The 12989-nt window shown below is 52.3% G+C and overlaps 2 protein-coding genes across 11 annotated transcripts in view; one reads left to right on the top strand and one right to left on the bottom strand.

The window, feature by feature from the left end:
• Positions 1–12989, top strand: part of Nd-13b (NADH dehydrogenase (ubiquinone) subunit ND-13B) — a 383813-nt gene that overhangs the window by 285324 nt on the left and 85500 nt on the right. The window lies entirely within an intron of this gene.
• The window catches only part of Shot (dystonin-like protein short stop), a 200005-nt gene that overhangs the window by 112021 nt on the left and 74995 nt on the right, over positions 1–12989 (bottom strand). For 9 of the 10 annotated variants that reach the window (XM_077691304.1, XM_077691303.1, XM_077691298.1 and 6 more), the window contains exons 2-4: positions 11946–12007; positions 6737–6826; positions 5983–6153 (exon numbers count right to left, since the gene is read on the bottom strand). In XM_077691304.1, coding sequence (XP_077547430.1) covers positions 5983–6153; positions 6737–6826; positions 11946–12007 — 323 coding nt within the window. Of the gene's footprint in view, positions 1–1405; positions 1869–5982; positions 6154–6736; positions 6827–11945; positions 12008–12989 lie in introns of those variants that run through there. The other variant, XM_077691301.1, reaches the window with a different exon arrangement.

The following is a 12989-nucleotide window of genomic DNA, read 5'->3' as shown; positions in this document are numbered from 1 at the left end:
GGGGCGTCGTGACATGCACCTTATCCCACAGTTGTCTATCACGTTTTCCAGATGGCAGCCTGAAGCAAGAAACGTGCATGAAGGCGACAGTAAGTTCGACCAGATAGCAACTCGATAAATAGGCACAAAATGCTTTCTTTAATTCCGCAGCATGGAATGCGGGGATAGGTATTTGAAGCCACGACCAACCAACTACAAAGGGAAAAAGTTTCAACAGTAAAAAGAAAAGCTGCTCCTTCATAGAACTGTTTGTCGATGTTGCCACAATTTGTGTCTTTAATAAAACCTGTTCTGGCTGCCACAAAACAGACCCGCCTAAGGTGCAGCTATTAGTTTTTCTGTCAAACGAATTAAATTATAAGAGGCGCCAAATTGCACCCCCGAAGGAAAAAAATACTCATCGCGGACTCAACATCCCAAATAGATCATTTTCCACCGACATGCGCTGAGCACCGGAAGGCACATTCCGTCGCGGGACTAGCGAGCATCCCGGCGCGGCGAGCGCAATCGAGGCCACGCCCACGGCCGACGCAACTCGCAGACGCCGGTGACAGCACGCGTTACATTCGCAGCCTCTCTGGCCGGCGCTGCCCACCTGCCAAAGCCGCACTGCACACGCGCCCATCACTCGAACGTCAAACAGGGCGCAATCGGGGCTACGCTCCGCGCATCCCCCGGCAGGCTAGAGTGCATCTCACGACCTGCATTCGACGCTGCACTACGCCACATCCACACTCGACACGGCGAATATGCAGAGAAGGAAAGGGCGCAAAGCGGCCGAGTGGCAGCGGCGTGGATCGCGCTTGAAAGGCGAAAATCAGGGCCCTTTGCCTTCGCGAAACACTTTTACAGCGCCCGGGAGGCCCATTCGACGGTTAACGAAACGAGCAGTCGCCACGACCGAAGTGACGCTAGACCGGAGGATGCTCGAGAACGAGCACGGTATCGGGAATCGGGGCGAGGATGACAACGGCAACAAAACATCGGCCCCTCTGCGGCCCGTTTCGGCGGCCGACACGCTCGCAGAACAATGCAGCGAAACCGCAGGCCTGCCGTGCCATCCGGGGCCATAAAGTAGGCCTCCCTTCCGCGGACGCAGCTGCGGGGTAGGTTTCTGATCACGCAGAGCGCTCGTCCCGTTTCGGAATCCGGGCCTCTCGGGCGGCGATTAGACGCGAACGCAGGAGGGGGAACTCGGGGTTGCGCGCACAATCGACGGGGACCGCGGCTTCGGCGGGGTCCCTGTAGGGTGGGGGGCCACGTTCCGAATATTCCTCGTGGGTCGGCGGCGGGGTCGGGTCGCCGTGAGCGGTGCCGGCACCGCCGGAAGCCATGGCGCGGCGGCAGCGGCGCGGGGGCCGGTCACGCACGGGCGGCGGCGGCAACCTGTGGCTGGGCTACGCACCTTGCGGCTGCTGCGCTGCCTGTCGCTTCGCGTCTGCGTGGCCGAGCTCTCGAGCTGCCTCTGTTGCTGCTGCTGCTGCTCGATGGCCAGCTGGCTCTGCTCGCCGCGGGTCATGGTGGTTGTCTTTCGCACCACGCGAGACGTGTGCACCGTCTTGAGGCCAGAGCGCACGTGCGACGAGCGGAACGTTTCGCGAGACTCCTGCGAGGCCGACGCCATCTGCGTGCGGTTCGTCGCCAGCTGCTGCTCGCCCGGGTCCGGCACATCGTCGGGGTCCCGCGGGTCGCGGCTGCCCTTCACGTAGAGCCGCGCGCCGCGCACGAACGAGTACATCGCGCACAACTGAGCAGCCGACGCCGATGCCGGCCCGACGCAACTTCGGCGGTGGCGGCAAACAGGTTTGCCTCACCCCCACCCCACTCCTTCCTTCGGCGACGCGCGGGCGTTTGCGACCCTCTCCCACCCCACGCACGTCTGCCGCGCTCGCGGGGCTCGCGAAAGGAGCCGCCGCCGCAAGGTGCCGCCAGGTAGCGCCACGGTACGGGCGCTGCTGGACGTGCCGTCCACCTCGCGCGGCGGCCTCGACGACGCCGACCTCGGGGGGCCCACGCTGCCGACCAAAGCAGCGCCTTTTAAGGCGCGACAGTGGCGCCAGCCCACGCCCGGCTGCTACGGCTGCGACTGCCCGACTTGGACAGCCGAGCCCACAAATCGCGCACAGCCGCAACGACACCTCCCCGCTATGCCGGCCGCCAGACAGCTGGGCATCTGGACGCCGCTACGACGCCCCCTTTGCCGCTCCCCGACGTGACTGCTTTCTTTTCTGTTTTTCGCCGCGCTTTATTGCAGGCAGTGCCCGCAGAGTGATAGCGCCGACTGCACTACTGACGTTTTTGTTAACGCACCGCAGTGACAACTTCCAAGCGTTACCCTCGAATTAACCGAAGGATATAAATGCAAAAACCACAAATATCCGGAGGTACTCTAGCATCAGCGCGCAGTCTGCCACTGCTAACGACAGTGGCACCTCGACTAACTTGTTGCGCCACAGGAGCAGCAGCACACAGACAAGGCGATTCCAAGACTTGTACGCTCGCGCCGGTTCAAATGTTCCTGGGCGCGGCGAAGTGTGCAGGGAAGCAAATAAAACGCGCTGCAGCTCACGGAATGCTCGCAGTAGACAAAGTTAAAAACGCCCCCCCCCCCCCCCCCCTTTTTTTTTTTCCTGAATGGCAAAAGAACTTTGTGTGAGTCAGCTCTCTTGCCACGCCGCAGGTAGCACGGAGTTAGCAAAGAAAAAAAAAATACTAGTGCGCAGGCGTCTTTTTCCTCCTGAGCGACCACGCAGCAGTGACGAAACCGCTTTTTTTTTTTTTTTCATTCGGCTGGGATTTTCATGGCAGGGGGAGATAAAGAGTCAATGAGGAGGCTGAATCTCTGCACTGAGACCCGAAGACAAAAAAGGCAAAGCCGCATTAGCCGCAAAACGACTTCGTCTCTGTAGCCCCTATAAAAAAAACACACTCCATATTTCGCAATGCATGGAAGCCACGCTTATGAGCGAAGTACCTGGACGATTAGGGCAAACATAAAATCGGCTGCCATTAATTAAAGTAAATAACTTCGTTTCGGGACAGGTTTGAGTACCCGTAAGTCTGATATCCTGGTTTCATCCTGTGATTGTGACACTAATAAGTTCACACGTCGGCGGGTAAAAAAATATACAGAAAACTAGCTCGAAGAGGCTAAGAAAAGCGGGGCGGCCACACGAGAACGCGTGAAATAACCTTCCGGTGTAAATTGTTCGTCGACTGCTAGCCCAGATCCCCACCACGAGGTTCACCAGTCAAGAAATCGCAAAGCCTAAAAATAATCGAATTCGTGGTTTGGGCCCTCAGCTGTGTAACAGTGCGGGTTCCCGATAAAATTACGCCGGACATTCCGCTCCGCCTTGAACTGATCCTTCCCTGCAGGAGCACTTATCGGTCCCAATTCTCCCGCACTGTGATCTTGCTCTGTATTGTCCAGCTGCACCTTTCACGAAGGTTATTAAGGGAAAAAGAAACATTTTAAGGAAAGCCAACCCAAGATCCAGTAGTATGACGACAATGTCTTCTCTTTTTTTTTAATTCCATTCCAGAGGTAAAATCTCTTGTGAGCATCGACCAGTGGAAAAAATTCCGCCACCTTCGCAATTGAGATGCGAGTACTGAAGAAACAGCGGAGCTGGTGGTCTTCACTACCTTTAACTTGGCTTTCCTTGGGTCTGCCCCTTTCTTGAAAGGCAGATGGTTAAAATGCGAAACTTTCTCCGTGTAAACTGAGTCAAATTAAAGTCCGAAATCCGCCCTCCCAAAGTACAAAATCCAAACTGCCAAAATCCGAGGCCAAAGCCCCCTTTAACTCGGCCAAAGTCGAAAGCCAACACCCGCGCTACGAACCAGAGAGAAATGCGGCGCGCCCTGAATGCGATGACAGCGCAATCGGATAGACGCCGATTTCAGAACGGCGAGAGCCCGAGGTTCGCTTCCAACCACAAGAAGCGTTTTTTTTTTTTTTTCTTCTTCTTTTTTTCCCCCTTGAGGCGCGCATTCCTAACACCTGCTCGTGAGCTCCTTGTCTCCTCGCCATTTTCCCTCACACTTATTGGTCTACCATTTTCCCCTCCCCACTTCGCCCAGCGGAGTTTTCTGTTAACGATTTGCACGGACAGAGCTCAAGCTTAAACAGCTCCGCTTTTAAAACGTGGGCGCCGAATTTTTCCGCAATTCCGAGAAGCCGTGGCCCACAAAATACGCAACGCGATTGGATAAGATGCGGCAGGGATGCACCGTGCAGGCGAGAGACGAACTGTCGATCGAGCAGCGAATTCCGGCCGATCTCAGGGCAGGCTCGAAAGTGGCCAAAGCGTCTGTACCGTTTTGAAACGAGCGCTTGTTACGCTCGCCAGTAACGGCTTTTTTCGCGACGTACCGCGCCGTAACGATTGACCCCCTCGGTAACGCGACAGACTCGATTGTTTCGGCCGTGTCTCACTTACCGCGAACATTGGGTGCCCAAGGTAAAGCGGCCGTGTCCCGGCGGACCCCCCACAAAGAAAATACACGACGGCCTCGGGGCACCATTAGCAAGAGCGCTGCGTGTCTCGTTCTAATGAGCTCCGGGGCCTTGCGGAACATGCGAAACTAACACCAGTTGATCTGCGTTCAACGAAAGCCAAGTCCACTTGAAGGTTCAGCCGTCACGTGACGGCGTCGAACAGCTGTACGAAAACTGGTCATTTCAAGGGGGTCTCACCTGTTAACACTTCGTGACCCACGGATCTAAGATACCGTTGGGCACAAATACGAAAAGCTTTACAAACACACACCAATGCTCCCAACGGCCTAGTTTTGCTTATTTTAGAGATATGTCCCTTCTGCACTGGAATTAACAGATAAAATTTGCTTGCTAGAAGCTAGTGCCATCTAGTGAAAATTGGTTAAACCAAAATGCGTTTCTTGTTTTTTTTTTTTTAATCGCAGTAAAGAAGTGATACATTTCTAAAAGAAACAAACTAGTCCTTTAGGAACATTTATATGAATTCGTAAAACCTTTCATACCACTGCACGATGCTTTTTAAGGCAGTGGGTGATGAATTAGTAGGTGCCATAGGAGTGTGATCACGTGAGCCCCACTTAAGTACGCAGATTGCATTAATGCCAACGGCACTTCACTGCCAGCCGACCTGTAAGAGTTCAGCTCCATGTGCTCTGACTAGCTTCGCAATTTTTGAGACATCACTAAAAAAAAAATTACAGCTGAGTGCGGCCACACGACGCTTGGGCAGTGTTCTCGACGCTTTTCTTTTTTTTTTTTTTTACAGCCAGGCTGTTACTGTCATCTTCACTGGAGCCTATCGTGACCCCAGCGTTCGACAAAAAAAAAATAATAATAACGCGCATACCTAGCAAAAGGGACTGGCAATGACATTGACGATGACTTCTTCCATCAGAAGATGAATAAAAAGCCCCTTGGAAGCACCTCGCGGCCGCATTCGGCCCTTCGACGACGGTCACACAGAACGACGGTTTCGAGAAGGTCAACGGGGGAGACGGGCGAGGAGACCGCAGTCAGTTCACTCCCCGATGAAGATGACAGCGGTCGAAGTCAGGGGATCCTTGGGGGCAGTTCAGGGCCTATTCATACGCGTTGACTGAACACAGGTGACTGAACACAGGTGACAACCAGCATCGATGTTCGTCTTCAGTCCGCTCCTCGCGTTCGTTCCCCTTCTACAGACAGTTTCGCAGGCCCACCACTTCCCCAGAGATCCCTCTGCACCATACCTAAATCCCAATTTTCAACTTAACACAGCTTTCTCTTTTTTCGGCGCGAGTATGAAGAGAAAACCGGGAGGGTAACTGTACGAAGCGGGAGCAGCCGCCATATTGGAGGAGGCCGCTACCGACCCCGGCTCCACCGCATCGCTGCGACGCCTTGCGGTGAAGGCTGCTCGCTGTCGGCCGGCCGCAACAACAGGTGATGCTGCCGCTCCTGCCACAAGAGAAGCGGAGAGCCCGGGGCCTCCTCCTCACCTGGAAGTGCAGGATGATGGTCCATATGAGGCCCAAGGTAAGCTTGGGGTTTCCATCGACGATGTCCTCGGCGCGGATGTTGACCAGCTTGACCTTCCGGTAGCGGAGGAAATTGAGCGCCGTCTGCACGTTCTGCAGCATGTGGAACCGCATGCGGCCCTTCTCTCGGGGCTGCAAGTCCGGGAGAAGAAAAAAGGGGAGAGGAGGGGGGAGGAGAACATACGTGTGTGTGTGACTACGACGCCCCCACGGGCGCCTGGAGGTCGGCATTTGGGGCTCGAAAACAAGGAAGAGCCGAGGCCGGCAATCTGGGCTTGGTCGAACTGCCGACTTATATAGTCCGTAAGTTATTAGTCCGTAAAGCTGGTGTCGCTAAAATTACTAGCCGTTTGAGAAGAACGCTGATCTCTGCGGCGACGATTGTAAGCGTCGTGTTTTCCTAAACCTCCCTGCCGAATATCACTGGTTTATTTTTGCCCTCTTCCTTTACAGTCACATTTTGTTTTCATTAGCAGAAATATGCAACGGTGGCGTTGCGGGCACACGCAAACGGATGGACTTGATTACTCTAGCCCGCAACATACCACTCCATGGACCCACGCGCAGAAGCTACACGAGCGCTACGAGGCACGCCGCAGCGGGAACCCCTCGAAGCACCTGGGGCTGAAAGTCAGGCCCCTGGCACAAGGAGCCCGAAGCAGCAGACTCCTCGGCCAACTGCGGTCGCGCCGCGACAAGGAAGGAGGCGTCTCACCAGCGTCTCCCCAGAGAGGACCTCCAGCAGTGAGAGCAGTCCGTGACCATCCTGGAGATCGACGAACAGGTCATCGACGCGCTTGTTGGCCTGCGCACGGGCACACAAACACACCGCAACGACCTTTACACACGTTCAGGGGCTAATGACGCTTTGTTTGGAAAGGTTGCGAGGGCCGACCTGTCCTTTGTGTTCCCAGCCCGTGACCTAGCACTGTTGGCAAATTTGCCGGAAGTTCCAGGCCGTAAGGGCTACAGCTGTCTCATCTCCGTATTCTTTAATCGTATTTTAAAGGTTGCCCCTTTCGTATGTACATATACACGCCCACGCATACATACACGCAACTTGGCTCGAACCTTGGTTAATTGAGAAATTGGCTAAGACAAAATAACTTTTAACGAGTAACCAAGCCGAAAATTCGTGATTACAAATTTGCGAATCGCCAAAAGAAATACGGAATGCAGCAACTTACGCGAGCATTATATCAGCGTTTAAGATTTTCCAACGTTTTCAGGAGAACGCGTCCAAACCGAAACGACATGCTAGTGAGCCAACAAGCGGCCGGCCGTGGAGTGGGGCCCCTTTCAGGTTTCGCACTCGGCATCGCTCGACTGCTTCACACACGCACGACATTTTTTGAAAGCTCCACAACTTGGCCATCAAAAATTTTCGGCTAGTTTCGCTTGTGACCTTAATGCTTTTGTCTAAAGCACTTATTAACAAACGTATAAAAATAGTGTAGTATAAAAAGCCGCAACTTTCAAATTTTGTGCGGAAAATTCAACTACCCATGAGTGTGCGCGTGCGTGTGGCGCACACGCACCGGCAGCGATGTACACATGTTGTTCAGCGTATTTAGACATCACCTTTGTCGGATAAGCTGACTGAAAACGCAATTACCAGATAATGCCACAATTTCCTTCTGACACGGCAAAGGTTTTAGGCGCTCACAAATTACTCTTTTCACACATGCACGTCAGAAATCCAAAATGAACGTAAAGTCAAACTACTTTCTAAACGATGACATCCCGTGCGCGTCGCTATACAGGCAAGACCATTGTCTGCTCAAAGAGAAGAGAAATGGGTCGCGAGCTTCTTCAATATAAGCAGCGTTGTCGAGGCGCCTTGGCTCAGACTTTTGCCGCCAATCGTTTTAAATGTTAGGAGTCAGGCCACCCGGCGAGGCGGGTCTAATGGCACGGTTCGACACAGAGATTTCCTGTTGGTAGCAGACGCTTTCCGTGTTCCATTTTGCTGGTATTTGGAGTCTTGCCGACGGTTGCGAAGAATGAAAATAACTTGTCGTTAATGCATATGCACGCCACTCGCAAGCCGCCAACAAACGCTATTGTGTACGCCAAACATAAACGGCAAATACCGCTCTGGAATCTCCTCCAGATGCTAACATCGTCTGCGGAGTTATCATCGAACCTTCTCCAGTTCTTACATAGCTGCCCGCAGAAGCGACAAACAGACGGCACTACTACGCGCAGGTTCTAACTAGCAGATCCGATCAAACACCGAAATAAGAAAACTTCCACAAATGCAAGCAGATCTTGAGAATATTTACTGCGGGCTGAAATAATAAAAATAATACAACTACGAATTGTGTAATTTCGTCCCGGTAAATTCACGGTGAACTTTTTAAAAAAGCCTTGTAGCGAAATCAACTCCAATGATGATCCAATAACTTCGTCTAATTCAGAATTGATTAATTTAAAGCAAGAAGAAACACATCAACCTAGTCACTGCTGAGGAATCGTCAGATCGGTAAAGTTCACAAATCGGGCGTTTTGTCGCCACGCACCGCCGCGCTTAATCGGGACCATCAAACTAACTGTAAACATTGTCTAATTGACTGACCAAGTTAAAGTTTAAGATGCGCACGCCAAGTTTTCATTAGGTCCGCAGGACTAAATTTAGCGGAGTGCCAGCATGTTTAACAAGTATAACCCCTTCGTGAACGAACGAACACCAATAAATGAAAATAAAAAAATTTGAAGGCTGAGTTAGCATAAGAACCCATTGTTAACCAGAGTGACGTCATTACGGGTAGTTGGTGCAGTTGCCGCGAATGGCGCATGGCGTTTTTTTTTTTTTTTTTTTCTGTGGCCCATTACAGTTTTTGAAAAGGGCGCCAACTCCCGCTAAGTAGTCAAACTGTTGACTACACAGGTCAAACCAGCGAAATGCAGCAGCGAATTAGTTCCGACTAATTCACGTCACTGCCTATTTAAGACGCAGGCAACGCGTAAGCTTAAGACTAAATCCGGTTTTGTGCGGCTACTGCAGTGTTCGACACGAGAAGACGTCGTTTTCCAAGGGTAAACAAGAATGCGCGGCGCACCGACGATGCGGCGGTGTACGTTCTCTATAGGCCGGCAACCAGACTCACCTTTCGCTGCTTCCGAGAGGGCAGCGGGGTGAGAGAAAGAAGTGAGAGCGAAGCAGGCGGTCAGTCGGAATAATGCCACGAGACTACACGAAAGCGCGGAAGAAGCAGCACTCACTGCGGGGGAGTGGCACGCGCTGCACGGGCTGCACACGTGCAGGCACGCGTACGTCTGCGGCGTCCGGAGGGCGGCACAGAGAGAGGGAGAGAAGAAATGGACACACCCCACACGCACACACACCAACCGCGCAGCCTCCACGACAAGACAGCGCTTGTCTCCGCACGGAGTAGCGAGCCACGCCAACATCTCATAGTAGTGAGCGAATTAACCGGGCTACGGACGCGCAACTATTGTAAGCGGAAGTAAAGGAAGAAAGTGGGCCAGCAGGATTGCGTGTTTTTACTGAGTTCGCGATGTCCTGAAGTTCCGCATGTTCTGTCCGTGATATTTTTATTGCCTCGCAAGAGCGTTGCCGCAAAACAAGCAATCGGCTCAGAGTCAAAATTATTGCTTTAAATTTCTCGAACTTTCAGTCTCGCTCTTTCTCCTTTTTTTTTTCTTTTTTTTTGTTTTTAAGCTGCCGAAAAGTAGGCAGGAAAAAGAAAGTAGTTGTGTTTTGCTCTGTTTCCAGGTGCCGCAAGTTGGTTCTGTCGCACGCCGCCGCATCTTGCAGTGAAGCCGAACCACTCGCTGCGCCCTAGAAACCACAACCAATGCCAGGCCTCGCGTCGCGCTGTTTTTTTTTTTTTTTTTTTTTTTAACGCAGGGTAGAGTCACACAATATCGCCGCGTTCGCCTGCCGACTACAAGCAAATATGCCCCACAGTGTCGGGGGTCGGCCTCTGGGTAGGAGCCGGTAAACTCGCTAGCAGAAGCTATGCACCGGGCCTAATTCAAAAACCGAGGGCACGCTCGACTCTGCTACCGCAACAACGAGAAATCCGTCACGTCGACACACGCTGACAGCTTCACTTAAATGTCAACGCAACTCGTGAATCACGTCAAAAACACTTGGCTCGCTACTAAAGATTGCCCGCACGGCTGCTCCTCTTGAATGCGTTGTCTGATCACGCAGTGAGCTCTTACACACCGAAGTACGCCGTACTTGGTCTAGGTGCACGCTATCGCTACGGAGAAACGCAGCGTAGCTTTATCTCCAATCTTCACCAGATTTCCTACAGTGCACATTTCAACGAGGCCGCAGCAGCGGTGGCTATGAGCTTACAAAGCGTCGCTTTTAGTTGAGCTCAAAATGCACTCTGGATTGACCCCAAGGAGCGACAAACCGCACCTGTGTGTGCCCTGTGCTAACAACGCCGACCCTTATGTCTGCGCATTTTACGTGTGCTCAACTCCAATGCTGGTTCAGATTGTACAGCTAATATATGTAGATGAAAACTTGAGCTGCCTCTTCCGAATTTCTTCACCTGAGCCGAACCAACATTCCCGTCTGTCGCGCTCGAAACATTTAAATTAATCGCAAGGCGGCGGGCAGTGCTCATATTTCAGAGCTGACCTGTTGTGCATGTGAAAGCTTCAGGAGCAAATTTTATAAGCTCACAGAGAAGTAGGAAATTCCACTTGAATAATTCGGGCGAGTAAACTGTAAAACGGAGAAACCTCTCACAGCTTAAAACTAAATGACTAAGAACTCTTAGGTAATATTAAATCATACTTCCCGCGTTATTTTCAGACCGAAACGGGCCTGTGCTTACTGCGGAGAATTTTGTTTGACAAGTAATCACCTCCAGTTTTGACCTCAATTTTCCTTCTTGAGACGTGTGAGAACGAAAAGCTAATAACTCATGCTAAAAAAATCATAAATAGCGAGAAAAAAAAACTTGGGGACCCTTGATCTCGGAACTCGCGCAACGTAATTTTCAGTATAAGATTTCCAAGCGACAATATTTAGACAGGGGACGAAAGGGCAGAGACAAGCGCTTGTCTCTGTCCCTGTCGTCCCCTGTCTAAATATTGGCGCTTGGAAATCTTACAACGGATTACCAACTAGCTCGAACCCACACGTTGTTAAGTAATTTTCATGTATTTTCGAATGAGGCTAACACCGTTGGAGCTGTAGTTTCGTTTTGAAAGACCGCAGCGCACACAAGCTTTGCGGCGAAGCTTACGGCCAACCAGAAGGCCTCGAGAGCCGAGGCGCGCAGGTGTACATGTTGCTCTAAAAATGTAAAAATAGACGGCTATGTGATCAGTGTGTGCGACAATCCGAATAAGGGGAGAATGTAGTGAAACTTCCATTTTGTTTAGTTTGTTCTACTGCGGTGAACATTCCAGCGTTTCCAACAGTACTGTTGCGGACGGTTCGCCCACAGCCCGACGCTCCAGAAACTTGCTGGTTTCAAAGCTTGTTCTCCCTCCCACTCATATCGGGGTGGCACTCAAAGTCGACTCCAAAGCGCAACAAATTTTGACAGCCATTCATACGCGAGGCACGGAGAAACAAGACTGGCGAATCGGCGCGCGAATGTGGAGCGCGCTGCTGTTAACGTCAGCGCTACAACCCCACGCTCGTTAGGCGGGACGTGGAAAAGAACGGGCCAGAGAAACGTGGTAGGAACGCGTGGGTCGTCGTCTCGGAGAATGACGGGGGAGGAAGGCGTTTTGGCCAGAGAGAGAGGGGGGCGGGGGAGGGGGAGCGGCTGCGACACACCGGCCGAGCGGACAGAAAATACTGACCTCCAGGAAGGTCCAGTGCTGCTTGCGGAGAGAGAGAGAGAGAGAGAGAGAGAGGTGAGAAGGGGTGAAGAGCGAGCGGACAGACGCAACAGCGTCGGCGTATCGGGCCCCCCACTCACCTTGATCAGGTGCTTGTTGACCCACTTGGTGAAGGTCTTCTTCTGGATCGCGTCCCGCTCGTCTGCGCAGAGAAGAAACAAAGCACGCGTTGGAATTCGCCGCTGCCCCTCTCGCCGAAGCAGTGAGCCTCTAAACAAGGGGGGCTTCCCCCACTCCCGGTCACGACTACTCATTTCGCATGCAGTGAGCCGCCGCCGCGGCGTGACGACCAACAGTGATCGAGCGCCGCCGCAGCCTTTGTCGCTTCCAATGAGTTTGCTGAACGCCAATTTCGCCCTCACTGAACACACAGCCTGGGCCACTGAGCTTGAGCCAAACAACGGCTTCCTGGCAAATAACCGTTTATACCGGCCAGGTATTTATACACCCCCCCCCCCCCCCAAAAAAAAAAAAAAAAAAAAATCGCAACTCTCGTTAACCCCTGCACCCGGCGCTCAGGGGGAAGTTGAATTGACACGGTGAAACACGCCCCCAAGTCAGACATGTTTAGGAGTAGGACTGAGAAATATATCCACGCACACCACAAATGCGCTATAAACAGGACAAGAAAGACGAAGAATGGATGGACAACAAAGCACGGTTGCACATTAGGCCCTGTCTTACCAACAACGGCACTAAACTCGTGGCTGCTCTTTAACGGCCTTCACTTGCATCCGAGCGCCGAGTACCGTCTACTATGCGTGTTCTTCGTTCAGTTTGTGCTATATTTGCTTACCATGACTGAGCAATTACCGGAGCGAGAAACCGCACTTTCAAAGCATCACTTCCTCTCTCCGATCAACAAGACCGATGGGGCTTGTTGATGAGAAAACGCACCCGCATCCGTTCATTGCAAGCCTGTTGTGTACATACTACTGTTGTGCACATTGCACCCCTTCCGAAAGAAAGTTGAGACAAGCGTGAAAGCTAAATGTGCGTCCAACCTTCGCTTAAAGTACGTCCAATCGATCTTCCAGCCTTCAGAGAGCCAAATCGCGAACACGTTGTGCTGATGAGCACGAGGACGCAGGTTCGTTTCTCGGCCTCGCGGCCGATGTTCTGAT

The sequence above is a fragment of the Haemaphysalis longicornis genome, unplaced genomic scaffold (assembly GCF_048455015.1).
Source record: "Haemaphysalis longicornis isolate Haplotype H1 unplaced genomic scaffold, Haemaphysalis longicornis Haplotype H1 scaffold_10, whole genome shotgun sequence".
Classification (NCBI taxonomy): Eukaryota; Metazoa; Arthropoda; class Arachnida; order Ixodida; family Ixodidae; genus Haemaphysalis; species Haemaphysalis longicornis.
The sequence above is the reverse complement of the archived record's forward strand: the minus strand, read 5'-3'. Positions and strand labels throughout refer to the sequence as shown.